Source organism: Oncorhynchus kisutch, linkage group LG29 (genome assembly GCF_002021735.2).
Source record: "Oncorhynchus kisutch isolate 150728-3 linkage group LG29, Okis_V2, whole genome shotgun sequence".
NCBI lineage: Eukaryota > Metazoa > Chordata > Actinopteri > Salmoniformes > Salmonidae > Oncorhynchus > Oncorhynchus kisutch.
The window spans coordinates 35,897,697-35,918,263 of NC_034202.2; the positions used below are offsets into that span (position 1 = coordinate 35,897,697).

The 20,567-nt window shown below is 41.7% G+C and overlaps 1 protein-coding gene across 1 annotated transcript; it reads left to right on the forward strand.

The window, feature by feature from the left end:
* The first annotated feature begins 489 nt into the window (after positions 1 to 489).
* On the forward strand, positions 490 to 19,770 carry LOC109874382 (CMP-N-acetylneuraminate-beta-galactosamide-alpha-2,3-sialyltransferase 1). The gene is made up of 7 exons (XM_020466265.2): positions 490 to 688; positions 2,915 to 3,254; positions 12,090 to 12,283; positions 13,224 to 13,406; positions 13,495 to 13,540; positions 18,852 to 18,971; positions 19,468 to 19,770. Exons 2-7 carry the CDS (start codon positions 2,964 to 2,966, stop codon positions 19,633 to 19,635), a joined length of 1,002 nt encoding a protein of 333 aa, XP_020321854.2. The 5' UTR covers positions 490 to 688; positions 2,915 to 2,963; the 3' UTR covers positions 19,636 to 19,770.
* Positions 19,771 to 20,567: the final 797 nt, after the last annotated feature.

Sequence of the window (20,567 nt, forward strand, 5' to 3'; positions counted from 1 at the left end):
AAATAGATTTTTAATCTCAATGTGACACCCTGTTTAAATCAAGGTAAAAAAATAAACCTGCTACAATAATGCAGTACAGTGTACAGCTAACAAGCTGTTTAGAAGTTACACCGGCGGTCCACCGTGGCAATGAATTAATTTTAAAAAAAAGCTTACATTGACAGAATGTGTCTCCTTCCTGAGCCGTATGACGGCTGCGTGGTGCCATGATGTTTATACTTGCGTACTATTGTTTGTACAGATGAACGTGGTACCTTGAGCCATTTGGATTTTGCTCCAAGAATGAACCAGACTTGTGGAGGTCTACACTTTTTACACTTACACTTTTTCTGAGGTCTTGGCTGATTTCTTTTGATTTTCCCATGATGTCAAGCAAAGAGAAGCTGAGTTTGGTATACTCAGTGTACATTTGGTCAGTTAATAGTACATAACATAACATACTTTACTGAAAATACACTTAACATAATACCCAATAATACTTAATATACACAACTTGTTGCTGCTTATGACTCATTCAGGGAAGTGCACTAGAGATAGGTGGCTGCTGTCACATTTCTCATCCATTTACTCCTGAACTTGAATGAACTTTCGCTCTAAGCAGTGGTAACTGTTGCTGTCCTTCTGACCACATTTACAACTTGCCAGACTTGGCAGGGTTAGAGATGTGCAACATCTACACTGTCTGCAGGTAAGTGTGTATATAGTTAAAATAACTACTCGTGGAGGATTGTCATTTTTTGTCTTGTACCTTTTGATTTTCATGTATGTTCTGTGTTTTGTTAACTTAAATGTTTTTCTTGCTGACATCTGTAATGGTGTGTTGTCTTTTCAAACTTCAATAAATGTTATTGTTAACCCTGAGGGGTATACTAAGAATCGAGTTAAGAGTTCTCAGGTTTTTATTGAATTGGCTAGCTTTAGTTAGCTTCACATTCCAGCTCAAGATTCATCCATGATATGCAGGAATCAATATATCTCCATATGCATCAGAGTCACGTCTTTTGTGGGCATTTTAAAGGTTGTTTCTAGCAAAAGGCATCACGCATTTAATATTGTTATAGAATGCTTTATATTATCTGGATATTTTTTATTTATTTATTTCAAAATATAAAGTTAACAACAGGTATAGTTTTTGCCATTTTCTTTAACAAAGGGTATACCCCCACTCAATTTGAGCCCTGTTTTTAACCGAACACACCAAGCCCTTCCCAGGCATGGAGGTATTTAAGGAGTGCATGGTGACAGTATTGGAGTATTTGGCTATACCGATAAAAATCTATGGATAGCATAATTGCGTCTGTCAAACAGGTAGACCTACCTTTTATTTTTTTATAGGAAGAAATGGGCTTCAAAAAAGCCCTCTTGATGTTAGTTAAGTCGAATTAAAATGAAGACAATTGTTGAAATGAATTAATTTCAGCACCATTTGCTGCCCACGTCTGTTACGGATGTCTGCCTTTTTAGTTGACTTTCTCCTGCACTCTCTCTCTCTCCTCATTATTAAGTTAATGAATGAAAATGTGTCTGTCTCATAACATTGTAATACATTTGGTCTCCAGTCTATGGGCTAACAGAAAAAACACAAAGGCTCTACGTTAGGCTAGTTTGATTTATTTTTTACCTTTATTTAACTGGGCAAGTCGGTTAAGAACAAATTATTTTCAATGACGGCCTAGGAACTAGTGGGTTAAGGGGCAGAACGACAGATTTGTCCCTTGTCAGCTCGGGGATTTGAACTTGCAACCTTTCGGTTACTAGTCCAACACTCTAACCACTAGGCCACCCTGCCTCTATATCATTTATGTTAAATTAATTTGATGGAGCGTTAGTGGATCGCCGCAGCGCTGCGTCTTTCCAACAGCACCCTGGAGAGGCGCGCTGGGCATGGACAAGCTACATATTGTGCGCCCCTGCCTTTGGCAAAGTGGGCCTTGGTTTTCATGGGGCGACATCAGCTCTCACCTAAACAGCACTCATGCCACTGAGTGAGAGAAGTTATCGTTGTTTTTAGGCAGAATAATGTGATATTATGTGTTGTTGGAGCTGCGTCTTTGTGAGTTTAGCTGCCTCCTGTTATTGTGGCATGAACACAACCAGTCGTGATGTTTTAATCTGATGGTCAAACAATCACTTAAAAGGGCTCATTTATACTGGCTACCCGCCTAACACCTGCATTCAAGTCCGTTGGTAATTTTTCATGCCTCTAACATACCGAACATTACCACTTTTACTGTTCACTGCTTCTTATTTTACAACCTTAAACACTTTAAGACAAGCTAGTAACCACACGCATCTTTAGGAAACTTACTTTCCCAGTTAATGGGACTTCCTTCAGCAGTTTTGTACAACTTATTTCTCACTTTTTATAGTTAATCTTTGGAACGCTAATGTAGTTTATAAGGAAGGTTCGATAAGTAAGGCTGGTCTGAGAGTGGGTAGCTCACTTTTAACTTCATTCAGTAAGCACAATAAAAACAACACATTGCTTTCTCTTCTATAGGCATAATTTGAATGTTGATTCAGAGGGTTGGTTAAATGCGGAAGACACATTTCAGTTGAATGCATTCAGTTGTACAACTGACTAGGTATACCCCTTTCCGTATACAGTGCCTTCGGAAAGTATTCACACCCCTTGACTTTTTCCACATTTTGTTACATTACAGCCTTCTTCTAAAATTGATCAAATAGTCCCCCCCCCCCCCTCAATCTACACACAATGCCCCATAATGACAAAGCAAAAACGTGTTTTTAGAAATGTTTGCAAATCTATTACAAATAAAAAACAGAAATACCTTATTTACATATGTCAAATTGTTAATTAGCCTTTCATCCTTCAGCTGTTTGATTAAGACTTATAGGTTACATCTATTCTATATAAAATGTAATTGTCAGTTTATCATTGATCTCTTTACAGGTGGTGAGGATTCTGTGACACACCCAACAGATTCCCTGCTATCGGCAAAATGATTATCTCCAGGATTAGAAAAGTCCGTCGTGTCATCGTTCTACTCTGCATCACCTCTATCGTTGTGTTTTATACCGGACAGCTGTCCTCCAATTCGCTTGTGGACTTTGTTAAAAATGCCCTTCGGCCTCTGGACAGGATCCTCTCTTCAAAATATTGCGCCTGTCTCAAATGTATGACACAGCCAGACGATGACCTCTGGTTTCAGAAGCGCTTCAACACATCGTTTCAACCCTTTCTGACCAGAAAGTACAAGACACTCTCCAACGATACAAGAATGTGGTGGCAGGTAATAAAAACGTTTTTAATCAACTGTTTTTTATCACATCTTATCTTAAAGCAATAAAAGCGATGCCTGTTGTCACAGCCAACACATATTCACATATTTACTCATACATTATACACAGTATATTTCCACACCTACCAAGAACAAATAGATAGAATGCTAATTAAATAAACCATTGAAATAAAATAAAACAAATTAGAAAAATAAAACACTATCCGCCATCTCATTTGTGTGACCTTTGCATTGATTATTCTAAACGTTATAACAGTAATTGATTATTATTTGTAAAGAACAACTGATCGACTGTCACAGAAACAGTATCTTCTTATGTAGATTAGCCTATTCATGTTTCCATTGGTCAAGGAGAGTCCCAAACACTCAGTATCACTACACATTGAAATATCAAAATCTGTTTATTGTTTTCTAAAGTTAATGGAATAGTGTGACATTTTGACAATCAAGCCCTTTTTTAAATTTACTAAAGTCAGCTAGCTTTAGCACACTGACAAAAGTCTATGGGGTCAGCTAGCTGATTGCACTAATGCTAGCTGATCCAGTAGACTTCCAGTCATTGCGCTAACGCTAGTTATCAATCGCCAGAGGTGTGAACTCGAGTCATATGACTTGTACTCAAGTCTGACTCTAGTCACAAATTTGATGACTTGAGACTAGACTTGATATAAAAAATTTAAAACTTGAGACTCGACTTGGAGCCTCAAGACACGGGACTCGATTTTGACTTGAGACTGATGACTTGAAATTATCTGGCCAGGTTTTGGAACATTTTGTCACTCATTTTGTGGCACAGATTCTCTGTGGATTATTTTCCATGCAGCCAGAAATAGTATCAAACTTGTAAAAAACGCCCTCAATCAACAGAGGTTGGGTTAGCTAGAACAGTGAGAAGATTTTGGGGGGTGTTGCAAGTGTTTTATTTAACTAGGCAAGTCAGTTAAGAACAAGTCTTATTTACAACTGCCTTGTTCAGGGGCAGAACAACAGACTTTTACCTTGTCAGCTTGGGGATTTGATCTAGCAACCTCTCAGTTACTGGCCCAGTGCTTTAAAACCTTTTACTACAGTGAAATCTGGGTCACACAGAGTATTTCTTGGCAGTCTTACCTCTCTGAGATACGTGGGACACGTCCCACCTGGCCAACAGCCAGTGAAAGTGCAGGGCGCCAAATTCAAAACAACAAAAATCTCATCATTAAAATTCCTCAAGCATACAAGTATCATACACCATTTTAAAGATACAATTCTTGTTAATCCAGCCACAGTGTCCGATTTAAAAAATGCTTTACACCGAAAGCACTACAAACGATTATGTTAGGTCACCACCAAGTCTCAGAAAAATCCAGACATTTTTCCAGCCAAAGAGAGGAGTCACAAAAAGCACAAATAGAGATTAAATTAATCACTAACCTTTGATGATCTTCATCAGATGACACTCATAGGACATCATGTTACACAATACATGTATGTTATGTTCGCTAAAGTGCATATTTATATCAAAAAATCTCAATTTACATTGGCGCATTACGTTCAGTAGTTCTAAAACATGCATTGATTTTGCAGAGACCCACATCAAGTTACAGAAATACTCATCATAACTGTTGATGAGAATACAAGTGTTACACATGGAATTAGATATGCTTCTCCTTAACTTCTTGGATATAGGGGGCGCTCTTTTAATTTATGGATTAAAAAACGTGCCCGTTTTAAGCGCAATATTTTGTCACGAAAAGATGCTCGACTATGCATATAATTGACAGCTTTGGAAAGTAAAACACTATGACTTTTCCAAAACTGCAAAGATATTATCTGTGAGTGCCACAGAACTCATGCTACAGGCAAAACCAAGATGAAACTTCAAACAGGAAATGAGCAGAATTTTTGAGGCTCTGTTTTCCATTGTCTCCTTATATGGTTGTGAATGCGCCAGGACTGAGCCTGCCCTTTCTGTCGTTTCTCCAAGGTGTCTGCAGCATTGTGACGTATTTGTAGGCATATCATTGGAAGATTGGCCATAAGAGACTACCAGGGGTCCGCCCAGTGTCCTTTGTCTAAATTGGTGCGTAATCTACAAGCTGCACGCAGTCATCCAGTGATTGAGAGGAGAGAGGAGGCTTCCACGAACGATATATCATGAAGAGATATGTGAAAAACACCTTGAGGATTGATTCTAAACAACATTTACCATGTTTCAGTCGATATTATGGAGTTAATTTGGAAAAAAGTTTGGCGTTTTGATGACTGAATTTTCGGGTTTTTTTGGTAGCCAAACGTGACGCACCAAACGGAGCGATTTCTCCTAAACAAATCATCTTTTTGGAAAAACTGAACATTTGCTATCTAACTGAGAGTCTCCTCATTGAAAACATCCGAAGTTCTTCAAAGGTAAATTATTTATTTGAATGCTTTTCTGGTTTTTGTGAAAATGTTGCCTGCTGATGCTAACGCTAAATGCTACGCTAGCTACGCTAGCTGTTACACAAATGCTTGTTTTGCTATGGTTGAGAAGCATATTTTGAAAATCTGAGATGACAGTGTTGTTAATTAATGCAACCGCTGTGTCAGATTTTTAAAAAACTTGACAGAAAAAGAAAACCTTGCAATAATCTGAGTACAGCATTCAGACAACAAAGCAGCCAAAAAGATATTCGCCATATTGGGTGGTCAACATTAGTGATAAATAGCATTAGAAATATTCACTTACCTTTAATGATCTTCATCAGAATGCACTACTAGGAATCCCAGTTCCACCATAAATGTTTGGTTTGTTCGATAATGTCCATCAGTTATATCCAAATATCTTCTTTTGTTAGGGCGTTTGGTAAACAAATCCAAAAGCGCGTTCAGGTCGCGCCGAACGTCGGACGAAAAGTTCAAAAAGTTCCGTTACAGCCCGTAGAAACCTGTCAAACTAAGTAAAGAATCAATCTTTAGGATGTTTTTAACATAAATGTTCAATAATGTTCCAACCGGAGAATTCCTATGTCTGTAGAAAAGCAATGGAACGAGAGCTAACTCTCTCATGACCGCGCGTCAAAGCCCAAGGCACTCTGCCAGACCACTGACTCAAACAGCTCCTATGTGCCCATCCTTTATAGTAGAATCCTCAAACAAGTTTCTAAAGACGGTTGACATCTAGTGGAAGCCTTAGGAAGTGCAACATAACCAATATCCCACTGTATCTACAATAGGGGCTGAGTTAAAAAAAAAACTACAAGCCTCAGATTTCTCACTTCCTGGTTGGATTTTTCTCAGGTTTTCACCTGCCATATGAGTTCTGTTATACTCACAGACATCATTCAAACAGTTTTATAAACTTCAGAGTTTTCTATCCAATACTACTAATAATATGCATATATTAGCATCTGGGACAGAGTAGCAGGCAGTTTACTCTGGGCACCTTATTCATCCAAGCTACTCAATACTGCCCCCATGTCACAATTTTACTTAAAAAAACGAAAAAACTTTCCACTGGAAATGCGGAAGGCCGACATAGGCGGAAGCGGTGGATTGAGACACAGCCAATATCTCTACTTTAAACTGACAGATGGGGATTTTTTATTATGTTAATTAGATTGATACACAGGTGTGTATCATACACCCCCCCTATAGTTCAATTACCAAATCGTCCCTCTAGTGGCTGCATGGGTGGAATGTTATGAATATTTTTCATAATTTCACAATCAATAAACATATATTTTTAACCACTGAAAATTTGGTCTTGGCTTTTTCTGCCTAGAAGGCCAGCATCCCGGAGTCACCTCATCACTGTTGACGTTGAGACTGGTGTTTTGCGGGTACTATTTAATGAAGCTGCTAGTTGAGGACTTGTGAGGGGTCTGTTTCTAAAACTAAACACAGTAATGCACTTGTCCTCTTGCTTAGTTGTGCACCGGGGCCTCCCACTCCTCTTTCTATTCTGGTTAGAGCCAGTTTGCTCTGTTCTGGGAAGTTAGTAGTACACGGTGTTGAATGAGATCTTGACCATTTCTTGCATGAAATAGCCTTAATTTCTCAGAACAAGACTAGACTGACAAATTTCAGAAGAAAGAACTTTGTTTCTGGCCATTTTGAGCCTGTAACTTTTTCCAATGATCAATTAGCCTTTTAAAATGATAAACTTGGATTAGCTAACACCACGTGCCATTGGAAAACAGGAGTGATGGTTGCTGATAATGGGCCTCTGTATGCCTATGTAGATATTCCATAACAAATCTGCCGTTTCCAGCTACAATAGTAATTTACAACATTAACAATGTCTACACTGTATTTCTGATCAATTTGATGTTATTTTAATGGACAACAAATGTGCTTTTCTTTCAAAAACAAGGACAGTTCTCAGTGACACCAGACTCTTAAAGTGACAATGCATACACTGTAGATGATAACAACAGAAAGTAGCAGAGGTGTAAAAGAGTGGGGGGGGGGGGCAATGCAAATAGTCTGGGTAGCCATTTGATTAGACGTTCATGAGCCTTAGGGCTTGGGGGTAGAAGCTGTTTAGAAGCCTCTTGGACCTAGACTTGGCGCTCCGGTACCGCTTGCCGTGCTGTAGCAGAGAAAACAGTCTATGACTCAGGCCTTCCTCTGACACCGCCTGGTATAGAGATCCTGGATGGCAGGAAGCTTGGCCCCAGTGATGTACTGGGCCAATCGCACTACCCTCTTTAGTGCATTGAGGTCGGAGGCCCGAGCAGTTGCCATACCAGGCAGTGATGCAACCAGTCAGGATGCTCTCGATGTTGCAGCTGTAAAACCTTTTAAGGATCTAAGGACCCATGTCAAATATTTTCAGTCTCCTGAAGGGGAATAGGTTTTGTCATGCACTCTTCACAACTGCCTTGGCGTGCTTGGACCATGTTCATTTGTTGGTGATGGGGACAACAAGGAACTTGAAGCTCTCAACCTGCTCCACTACAGCCCCTTCGATGAGAATGGGGGCGTGCTTGGTCTTATTTTTCCTGTAGTCCACAATCATCTCCTTTGTCTTGACCCTATAGGCTGTCTCGTTGTTGTCGGTGATCAGGCCTACCACTGTTGTGTCATCGGCAAACTTAATGATGGTGTTGGCGTCGTGCTTGACTGTGCAATCATGAGTGAAGGAGGGGACTGAGCACGCACCCCTGAGGGGCCCCTGTGTTGAGGATCAGCATGGCACCGAGGGCGGCCCGTCAGGAAGTCCAGGATCCAGTTGCAGAGGGAGGTGTTTAGTCCCAGGGTCCTTAGCTTATTGATGAGCTTTGAGGGCACTATGGTGTTGAACGCTGAGCTGTACTCAATGAATATCATTCTCACATAGGTGTCACATTTGTCCAGGTGAGAAATGGCAGTGTGGAGTGCAATAGAGATGGCATCATCTGTGGATCTGTTAGGGCGGTATGTAAATTAGAGTGGGTCTTGAGTTTCTGGGATAATGGTGTTGATGAGAGCCATTACCAGCCTTTCAAAGCACTTAATGGCTACAGACTTGAGTGCTACAGGTTGGTAGTCATTTAGGAAAGTTACCTTAGTGTTCTTGGCACAGGGACTATGGTGGTCTGCTTGAAACATGTTGGTATTACAGACTCGGACAGGGAGAGGTTGAAAATGTCAGTGAAGACACTTGCTAGTCCTGGTAATCCGTCTGGCCCTGCGGCCTTGTGTATATTGACCTGTTTAAAGGCTTACTCACATCTGCTGCGGAGAGTGTGATCACACAGTCTTCTGGAACAGCTGGTGCTCTCATTCATGTTTCAGTGTTATTTGCTTCGAAGCGAACATAGAAGTAGTTTTGCTCATCTGGTAGGCTCGTGTCACTGGGCAGCTCTCAACTGTGCTTCCCATTGTAGTCTGTAATGGTTTGCAAGCCTTGCCACATCCGACGAGTGTCAGAGCCGGTGTAGTATGATTTGATCTTAGTCCAGGATTGACGCTTTGCCAGTTTGATGGTTCGTTGGAGGGCATAGCGAGATTTCTTATAAGCTTCCGGGTTAGAGTCCCACTCCTTGAATGTGGCAGCTCTAGCCTTTAACTCAGTGCGGATATTGCCTGTAATCCATCGTTTCTGGTCGGGGTATGTACTGTACATACGGTCAATGTGGGGACGACGTCATCGATGCACTTATTGATGAAGCCAGGTGACTGATGTGGTGTACCAATGCCATTGGAGCAATCCCTGAACATATTCCAGTCTGTGCTAGCCAAACAGTCCTGTAGCTTAGCATCTGCTTCATCTGACCACTTTTTTATTGATTGAGTCACTGTTGCTTCCTTCTTTAATTTTTGCTTGTAAGCAGGAATCAGGAGGATAGAATTATAGTCAGATTTGCCAAATGGAGGGCGAGGGAGAGCTTTGTATGCGTCTCTGTGTGTGGAGTAAAGGTGTCCAGAGTAGTTATCCCCCTGGTTGCACAATTTACATGCTGATAAATATTTGGTTAGACAAATGTAATTTTCCCTGCATGAAAGTCCCTTGCCCCTAGGAGCGTCGCCTCTGGGTTAGCGTTTTCCTGTTTGCTTATGGCGGAATACAGTGTGGTCTTAGTGCCAGCTTCAGTCTGTGGTGCCATGTAGACAGCTACGAAAAATACAGATGAAAACTCTCTACGTAGATAGTGTGGTCTACAGCTTATCATGAAATACTCTACCTCAGGCGAGCAAAATCTTGAGACTTCCTTGGATATCGTGCACCAGCTGTTATTTACAAAAATACATAGTCCGCCGCCCCTTGTTTTACCAGACGCCACTCTTCTATCCTGCCGATACAGCGTATAACCAGCCAGCTGTATGTTGATAGTGTCGTCGTTCTGCCACGACTCAGTGAAGCAGATATTAGTTTTGAATGTCCCGTTGGTAGTTTAATCGTCAGCGTAGGTCATCGATTTTATTTTCCAAAGATTGCACGTTTGCTAGCAGAATGGAAGGCAGTGGGGGTTTATTCGATTGCCTATGAATTCCGGCCCCTTTTTCTCTGCCTTCTCTTCACACAAATGATGGGGATCTGAGCCTGTTCCCGGGAAAGCAGTATGTAATTTACGTCGGGCTCGTCGGACTCGTTAAAGGAAAAAAGGATTCTGCCAGTTTGTGGTGAGTAATCGCAGGTCTGATGTCCAGAAGATCTTTTCGGTCATAAAAGACGGTAGCAGCAACATTATGTACAAAATACGTTTAAAAAATAAGTTGCAAACAAGGCAAGTAAATGAACAAAAACACAATCGGTTAGGGACACGTAAAACATCAGCCTTCTTCTCCGGCACCACCTTAGACATCTTAGTATGAAGGTAGTGATGTGCCAACAAAAATAAGGGGTTAAATATGTGTCCAGCTTTCTTATATCTGCTAGATATCGGACAGACACTTCAATATTTTATTTTTTGACTTTATCTTTTGCCATTTATGAATGCGTTATTCAAGCCAGGTTTTTCTGGTTGGTTTCCAACATCTCACAACCTAGATCCTAAATGTTTAATCTTGTGAACTAAGTGCTTCTATAGTAAAGGCCAAATGCAATATTTTATCCAATAATTTTAACAAATTGAGCATTAAGACAGTAACTGAATCCCCGAGCCGGAAAAGTAGAAAAATCTGCTGTTCTGCCCTTGAGCAACTCAGTAAATCCTCCAAAACAACTGCTCCCAGGGCTCAATGTGACATGATATCTCAAGTTGATATTGACTGTTCACATAAATTACATTCAGTTCAAAATGCAGGTGTAAATTGCATTTATTTCCGTATCTTGCATTTGCATCACCATTTATGACTGTAATGACACTGGTTGAATCAACGTTGTTGAACCAATGTGGAATAGACGTTGAATTTATGTTTGTGCCCAGTGGCAGGCTATATTTGCGTAGGGGGTCACACACATTTTAAGGATTGCGGGTCAAATGGTTTGAAAACCACTGGGTCAGCGAACAGATTTCAGATTTGATGTTCAGCTATAAGATCGGGTGCAAGCGCAAATGTCAAATTGTATGGAGAGAGGATTGACATCAATAAAAATGCAGTTCCAAAACATTTTGGTGATCGAGGATATGAACCGTTTATTAGCAATGGGGCATTAAGCAACAATGACTAGCATCTACTGGTCATCTGGTCAAAATGGCTTTACTTATGAAACTTGTGTTTGGAATTGGTTGTTAAAATGAATTATTACATAATCAAAATGTGTTGTAGACAAAATAATGAAAAGGCCTGTCTGGTAGCCTCAATAAATAGACAAAGATTTGTGGTTGAACGAGTCATTGCCTCTGTAGATTTTTTCTACTTGACTTGAGACCTTTGACTCGACTTCGTCCTTAGAATGCACGTCTTGGACATGACTCGAGACTCGACCCGTTCTACAAGGGACTCAACTTGAGATTTGGACCGTGTCACTTGAGACTTACTCGTGACTTGAATAATATTGACTTGGTCCCACCTCTGGCAATCGAGAAACAACCATAAACTTCCATCAAATTGCACACAGAGACATAAAACGACTTGTTCATCTGACTCTGGGGAGGTTTGCCAAAATCTCACACTATCCCTTTAAGAATCTCCAATAGTTTACTGGAGTTATATTTTTGTATACGAGGGAGTTTTATTCAGAATGAACTCTTTTATTTGATGTTTAGGCTGCAATATAAGCATGGTCACTGACAACTGATTAACGGTTTGCTATAGTAGTCATCAATAACCTCAGTGTAAAGAGCAGGTGGCTCTGGAGTCTTACCTTTAGTTTGTGGGTTTGTTATAGTGTGTCATTTGCATTAGGATGCTTTTAGTGTCAGCCTGTCCATTGTTGTGTATTTATTGTGTATTCATTGTTGTTTTATGTATTGTCTGGTGCAATTAAATAACCAGAAATTGCAGAAAGACCGTACCATAGCCAACTTTAGCGAGGTGGTGGAGAAGTTATTCCAGGTCATCCCTGATGCTGACCTTTACATGGACGCGGGCCCTGAGCGCTGTCGGACCTGTGCTGTGGTGGGGAACTCTGGGAACCTCAAGGGCTCCCACTACGGAGCCCTCATCGACTCCAGTGATGTCATCATAAGGTAAGCCAACTGAGAGGGTGTGGTTGATCGAGGGCACACTTGCCACAAAGCCTGTTTCAGCATGAGCAGTGCAACACAGCCTGTTTTAGCATGGGCAGTGCAACACAGCCTGTTTTAGCATGGGCAGTGCAACACAGCCTGTTTCAGCATGGGCAGTGCAACACAGCCTGTTTCAGCATGGGCAGTGCAACACAGCCTGTTTTAGCATGAGCAGTGCAACACAGCCTGTTTCAGCATGGGCAGTGCAACACAGCCTGTTTCAGCATGGGCAGTGCAACACAGCCTGTTTCAGCATGAGCAGTGCAACACAGCCTGTTTTAGCATGAGCAGTGCAACACAGCCTGTTTTAGCATGAGCAGTGCAATTGAGGACTTTCACCATTTTGAAGGAGTCAACTGGGCGGGACTTCCTATAGGTTAAGGAAGGATCAAAGAATTCCAAGGAATTAAGGGCTATGTCCCATTTGTCCCTCCTTCCTCAAAGTGTGCACTTGTTCACTTGCACATGGTTGTTCAGTGCTTTTAGATTTGTGGGAAGTAGTGAACGAGTGCACACACCAGGGAGAAAGTAGCAAAAATGTGGCATAGCTGCATGTGGCAGTTAATCACTAACCTTGGCCTTATACCTGTTTAGACCTCCAGGTGGTATTATATGCACCCTTTCAGTTTGTTTACCAAGTAGAATAAGAAGAAATAAACAATTTGAACATATATATAGCCCTCAATGGCCTTATCCATGGTGTCACAGAAGACAGTATGGCAAAGTTGTGCCTTCATCCAACTTAATGATTTACTGTCCTCTATGTGTGCCTCTTTTGGTTTGGTTTGGTGTTTTCATTTTTTATTATCTTGGCGGTATAAATGACTATGTGTTTTGAATTAAAGTGTTTTGGAATATGGCAATCATGATATGGATCCCGGTTATTTACTGTGTTATCCAGAATGAACAAGGCTCGTACCTCTGGCTATGAGCGGGATGTTGGCAGCCGCACCACACATCACATCATATACCCAGAGAGTGCCATAGATCTGGACAACACTACTAGTCTCTTGTTTTTCCCTTTCAAGACTCTGGACCTTCAGTGGCTACCCGGTGCCATTACCACTGGGTCTCACATCACCTTGTGAGTAACTGTTCTCCTTTTGATTAGTCCATCAATCTGTGACACTATGCATTTTTCAAAGATTACATAGTCTTATTTTATTCAACAGCTCATATTTACGTCTTAGACCGAAGATAAAGGCCAACAAAGATTTGGTGAGTCACATTGTTGATCACGATCATGTATTATGGTTCTAATGCATCTACAGTCAATGATAAATGCATGATATGTTTATATGTTGGATAGTAGGTAATTGAGGATGTTTGTTAGTTAGGTATGGGCTAATCTCGGTTGACCCTAAAATCGTGCGTCATTTGGTCAGATGCTCGATAACACATCTGCGAAGTCACGTAAAATTTCACTTGTGTTTATCATCCGTGTTTTGCACACACAATGCAGTGAAAGAGTGTCAACGTGGAATTGTTCAGAGTATGTTTACATGCACACAATACTACCATTATTGTGAATACTGAGATTAAATATGCGTTATAAAGGTTTTGTATAATTTCAGCCAGTAGTTTTGAATGTAGTGCTCGCTCACGAGGCAAAACAGCTCCCTGAAAATTGTACATAACTTCCTAGGATACACTGTATGTTCATTTATTTTACAATATGTACAATATGTTACCAATTTGTAAGTACTTAAGACCCTGTTTAATCTCTTTAATATAATAGTTCAATTAAAATGTGTACTTGCTTTACCAGAAGAACATTGTCTCTTACGATCCAGTCTACATGGAGATCACATACACATGTCACATACACATGGTTAGCAGATGTTAATGCGAGTGTAGCGAAATGCTTGTGCTTCTAGTTCCGACAATGCAGTAATAACCAACAAGTAATCTAACTAACAATTCCAAAACTACTGTCTTATACACAGTGTAAGGGGATAAAGAATATGTACATAAGGATATATGAATGAGTGATGGTACAGAGCAGCATAGGCAAGATACAGTAGATGATATCGAGTACAGTATATACATATGAGATGAGTATGTAAACAAAGTGGCATAGTTAAAGTGGCTAGTGATACATGTATTACATAAGGATGCAGTCGATGATATAGAGTACAGTATATACGTATGCATATGAGATGAATAATGTAGGGTAAGTAACATTATATAAGGTAGCATTGTTTAAAGTGGCTAGTGATATATTTACATCAATTCCCATTATTAAAGTGGCTGGAGTTGAGTCAGTGTCACTGTCAGTGTGTTGGCAGCAGCCACTCAATGTTAGTGGTGGCTGTTTAACAGTCTGATGGCCTTGAGATAGAAGCTGTTTTTCAGTCTCTCGGCCCCAGCTTTGATGCACCTGTACTGACCTCGCCTTCTGGATGATAGCGGGGTGAACAGGCAGTGGCTCGGGTGGTTGATGTCCTTGATGATCTTTATGGCCTTCCTGTAACATCGGGTGCTGTAGGTGTCCTGGAGGGCAGGTAGTTTGCCCCCGGTGATGCGTTGTGCAGACCTCACTACCCTCTGGAGAGCCTTACGGTTGAGGGCGGAGCAGTTGCCGTACCAGGCGGTGATACAGCCCACCAGGATGCTCTCGATTGTGCATCTGTAGAAGTTTGTGAGTGCTTTTGGTGACAAGCCGAATTTCTTCAGCCTCCTGAGGTTGAAGAGGCGCTGCTGCGCCTTCTTCACGATGCTTTCTGTGTGAGTGGACCAATTCAGTTTGTGATGTGTATGCCGAGGAACTTAAAACTTGCTACCCTCTCCACTACTGTTCCATCGATGTGGATAGGGGGGTGTTCCCTCTGCTGTTTCCTGAAGTCCACAATCATCTCCTTAGTTTTGTTGACGTTGAGTGTGAGGTTATTTTCCTGACACCACACTCCGAGGGCCCTCACCTCCTCCCTGTAGGCCGTCTCGTCGTTGTTGGTAATCAAGCCTACCACTGTTGAGTCGTCTGCAAACTTGATGATTGCGTTGGAGGCGTGCGTGGCCACGCAGTCGTGGGTGAACAGGGAGTACAGGAGAGGGCTCAGAACGCACCCTTGTGGGGCCCCAGTGTTGAGGATCAGCGGGGAGGAGATGTTGTTGCCTACCCTCACCACCTGGGGGCGGCCCGTCAGGAAGTCCAGTACCCAGTTGCACAGGGCGGGGTCGAGACCCAGGGTCTCGAGCTTGATGATGAGCTTGGAGGGTACTATGGTGTTGAATGCCGACTAGATAATCAGATAATCAGGCTAGGCCTACTTGATGAGACTTAGATAAATTCAGAAAATCACCAATGAAAATAAATGTTCTATCACAGTGACCATATTGTAGCGATCCTCGCTATATTGGCCATTTTACAATTCCCACCAAGTGGGTTATTGGCGCAATGAGTAAGGTGTTTGCCTTTCATGGAAGCAACCTGGGTTTGCTTCCCTGCCTCACTCTTTGCTACATTGGTGTCAGAAGGGGAATGGTGAGGCCATTGGGAACACATGGTCTGAATATGGTGGCTGAGTCATCGAAGCACAGGGACATTCCTTCCTGTTCGGAGGGGGCAGTGTAGCAATACTATATGATCCATGCTACAATTCCCACCAAGTGGGTTAACCCTATTGGGGCGATGCCTAAGGGTTTTATGTCTAGGGTGGTTTGCTTTTCATGCCAGCGCTCGGGGCCTATTCATTTTCATTCTGAGTACGGACATCTTAAAACTATTTTTAAGATGCATAGTTTCAGATTTTCCAAACTCACTTTACTCCATATGCAGGAGCTCGCAGGAATGTGTAGTGATTATCTACTTTGATGCTAATTTGCATTTTTGAATCTGAGAGTAAATAGAGCCGAATATATTGATAAAAGTCACCTTGTCTGAGAGAGATTTACATGGGTTTTCAAAACGTCACACCAGGGTAAGCCTACGTGAAACACAGGCCTTATTTTAAGGAACCATTTCCTTGTTTGACCACTAGGTTTTATGGGTATTATGGCACCTCCACTGTGGGGTTCTATGGTGTTGGTGGTATGCCCATTACTAAAATGGAATGAGGATTTTTGAACGTAGTCCAGTTTTATTGTACAAACTCAACACAATTCAAGCACCTAGGATGATGCCATTGACACTCCTTTTGTTTTGGTGGGGGGACCTTTGAGCCATGTTCGTTTAATGAAAATGCTATAGGAAAAGAGGCCCATCAGTACCGATGTAGGATCTTCATTTGATTTCATTTAACTTTTATTTTATTTATTCTGATTGAACCTTTATTTAATCAGGCAAGTCAATTAAGAACAAATTATTATTTACAAGGACGGCCTAGCAAGAGACAAAAGGCCTCCTGTAGGGGTACACGCAATGCCGTCGCGGTGTACACAAATAAAAATGTGATTCACATTTTCAAATAGTCCATTTATACATTTGGGCGAGTTTTTTTCCCGCCTGTGTAGCCTCGTTTCACTGCCAAAAATAAAATGAAACCATCTAGTGTTCAGCAAAATAACAACACAATGTCAAATAAAGGTAGCCTAGTCAAATAACTAACATCCAATCACATAAACCGTTACTCTCTCGTGGGAATTCCACTAACAGTCCGTATTTAGCCAAACATAGCTGCTGCTCATGTTGGTACCTGTACTGATGGCGCAAAAGCTATGACAGGGAGACATAGTAGAGTGGTAACACGCGTGCAAGCAGTTGCTCCCCACGCCACCTGGGTACACTGCAGCATCCACCGAGAGGCTCTTGCTGCCAAAGGAATGCCTGACAGCTTGAAAGACGTTTTGGACACAAGGAGTGGGACTCTAACCCGGAAGCTTATTAGAAATCCCGCTATGCCCTCTGATGAATCATCAAACAGGCAAAGCGTCAATACAGGACTAAGATCGAGTCCTACTACACCGGCTCTGACGTTCGTTGGATGTGGCAGGGCTTGCAAACCATTACAGAATACAAAGGGAAGCACAGCCAAGAGCTGCCCAGTGACAAGAGTCTACCGGATGAGCCAAACTACTTCTATGCTCGCTTTGAGGCAAATAACACTGAAACATGCATGAGAGCACCAGCTGTTCCGGAAGACAGTGTGATCATGCTCTCCGCTGCTGATGTGAGTAAGACCTTTAGACAGGTCAACATTCACAAGGCCGCGGGGCTAGACGGATTCCCAGGACTTGTACTGCGGGCATGCGCTGATCAACTAGCAAGTGTCTTCACAAACATTTTCAACCTCTCCCTGTCCGAGTCTGTCATATCAACATGTTTTGAGCAGACCACCATAGTGCCTGTGCCCAAGAACACTAAGGTAACCTGCCTTAATGACTATCAACCCGTAGCACTCAAGTCTGTAGCCATGAAGTGCTTTGAAAGGCTGGTCATGGCTCTCATCAACACCATCATCCCAGAAACCCAAGACCCACTCCAATTTGCATACCGCCCCAACAGATCCACAGATGATGCATTCTCTATTGCACTCCACACTGCCCTTTCCCACCTGGACAAATGGAACACCTATGTGAGAATGCTATTAATTTACTCCAGCTCAGTGTTCAACACAATAGTGCTCTCAAAGCGCATCAATAAGCTAAGGTTCCTGGAACTAAACACCTCCCTCTGCAACTGGATCCTGGTCTTCCTGACAGGGCGCCCCCAGGTGGTAAGGGTAGGTAACAACACTTCCGCCATGCTGATCCTCAACACAGGTGCCCCTCAGGGGTGCGTGCTCATCCCCTCCTGTACTCTCTGTTCACTCATGATTGCACGGCCAGGCACGACTCCAACACCATCATTAAATTTGCCAATGACACAACAGTGGTAGGCCTGATCACCGACAACAACGAGACAGCCTATAGGGAGGAGGTCAGAGACTTGGCCGTGTGGTGCCAGGACAACAACCTCTCTCTCAACGTTATCAAGACAAAGGAGATGATTGTGGACTACAGGAAAAAGAGGACCGAGCACGCCCCCATTCTCATCGACGTGGCTGCAGTAGAGCAGGTTGAGATCTTCAAGTTCCTTGTTGTCCACATCACCAACAAACTAACATGGTCCAAGCACACAACGGCAGTCGTGAAGTGGACACGACAAAACCTATTCCCCCCCAGGAGACTGAACAGATTTGGCATGGGTCCTCAGATCCTCAAAAGGTTCTACACCTGCACCATCGAGAGTATCCTGACTGGTTGCATCACTGCCTGGTATGGCAACTGCTCGGCCTCCGACCGCAAGGCACTACAGAGGGTAGTGCGATTGGCCCAGTACATCACTGGGGCCAGACTTCCTGCCATCCAGGATCTCTATACCAGGCGGTGTCAGAGGAAGGCTCTAAGAATTGTCAAAGAATCCAGCCACCCTAGTCATAGACTATTCTCTCTGCTACCACACGGCAAATCTAGGTCCAAGAGGCTTCTTAACAGCTTCTATCCCCCAAGACATAAGACTCCTGAACATCTAGTCAAATGGCTACCCAGACTATTTGCATTGCATTTTCTAATTCAATCATGCTGTTTTTGTATAATATATTCCATGCAGGTATTGGTTCTGAATCCTGTGTTCATGAAATATGTTCATGAAGTCTGGCTTGACAATTACGGCAAATACCCCTCCACCGGATTCATGGCTTTGATATTAGCCCTACACATTTGTGACGAGGTAAGACGTTATACATATCAACACACATCAAGTTCAAGTTGTGTCATATGCGCAGGATACACATGGTGTACACAGTCCAATGAAATGCTTACTAGCAGGTTCCCTCTCTATAATGCAACAACAATAAGAAATAAGTAAAACAATGAAGCTCAATGGAACAGAATAAACATTTTCACAAGTATAAATACAAGAAGACACTCAATAATTTACAGTACAATATTTACACGAGTGTCAGGGAAAGAGTATTTGGAGAGCAAAGTGTTTAAATTGTGCAGTGTTTAGCAATACCAAAACATGCTCTGCTAGGAATGGTACTTTCTCAGGTCACTACAAGATAGACTGTATGCTACACCACGCAATGCATATAGTACAACTCTAAACACCCAAATCATGTAGGCCTATAGGCTGCATAGACAATATATCACATTGCCATACATAAAACTTCTGTAAACACTGTTATTAAACTAATTCTCTAAACACTTAATTCCAAATGCAGGTGAATGTGTATGGATTTGGGAAAGACAGAAATGGGAACTGGCACCACTACTGGGAAACAATAACCAATAAAAAGCTCAAGACTGGACCACACCCTGGAGACTATGAGTACAATGTCACTAGAAAGCTCTCGGAAATACACAAACTTGAGATATATAAGGGATGGTGATAATCATTAATCCAGATCATTAACGGGATTTGCTGCACTGAAAGTAAAGGGGCTGAATAATTTTGCACGCCCAATTTTTCAGTTTTTGATTTGTTAAAAAAGTTTTAAATATTCAATAAATGTCGTTCCACTTCATGATTGTGTCCCACTTGTTGTTGATTCTTCACAAAAAAATACAGTTTTATATCTTTATGTTTGAAGCCTGAAATGTGGCAAAAGGTCGCAAAGTTCAAGGGGGCCAAATACTTTCGCAAGGCACTGTATATGGATTTATGATCTCTGTGGTAACTTGTATCTGTACAGCATGAACGCTCTCTCCTAAATTACTCGTTGTAAAGGGTTTATTGTCTATTTACATTTGTTTCATCCCCCAGACAAGCCGTTAGATACTGCGACACCCTGTGTCGATGGGGCCTGGGTGATCAGGTTACTGTAAACTTAGTATTGTTTGATTGGTCAATGGTGGTTGGTTTTGGTTTGAAAATGTTACACCTTCAGATGTTATAGATGGAATGAAGGTCTGTTTTTCTCTCTCTAATCTTGTATGACATTTTCTTATTTCCTAGGCATCTGACCTAGTATCTCTTTGCTCATGGTTTGTCTTGTAAGTTAACCTTGAGATCTATCCCCTCAAATTATGTTTTATTAATGTCAGTATTGCCTTGTAACTTAAGCTTTATACCTTGTATGGGAATCCATTAATTTTACAAAGTTATTAAATATTAATTACTTAAAATCATACAATGTGATTTTCTGGATTTTTGTTTTAGATTCCGTCTGTCACAGTTGAAGTGTACCTATGATAAAAAATTACAGACCTCTACATGCTTTGTAAGAAGGAAAACCTGCAAAATCGGGATGGTATTAACACCACTAACAAATATTCATAAGTATTGATGGGTGGGGTGTGTGTGTATGCAGGTGTCTGTGTG

Excerpts from the sequence above, each read along its gene's own strand:
- LOC109874382 (XM_020466265.2), top strand. The coding sequence starts at position 2,964 with ATGATTATCTCCAGGATTAGAAAAGTCCGTCGTGTCATCGTTCTACTC. Across the intron at positions 3,255-12,089 it reads ATACAAGAATGTGGTGGCAG|AAATTGCAGAAAGACCGTAC; the intron begins GTAATAAAAACG and ends TTAAATAACCAG. Across the intron at positions 13,407-13,494 it reads ACTGGGTCTCACATCACCTT|CTCATATTTACGTCTTAGAC; the intron begins GTGAGTAACTGT and ends TTTATTCAACAG.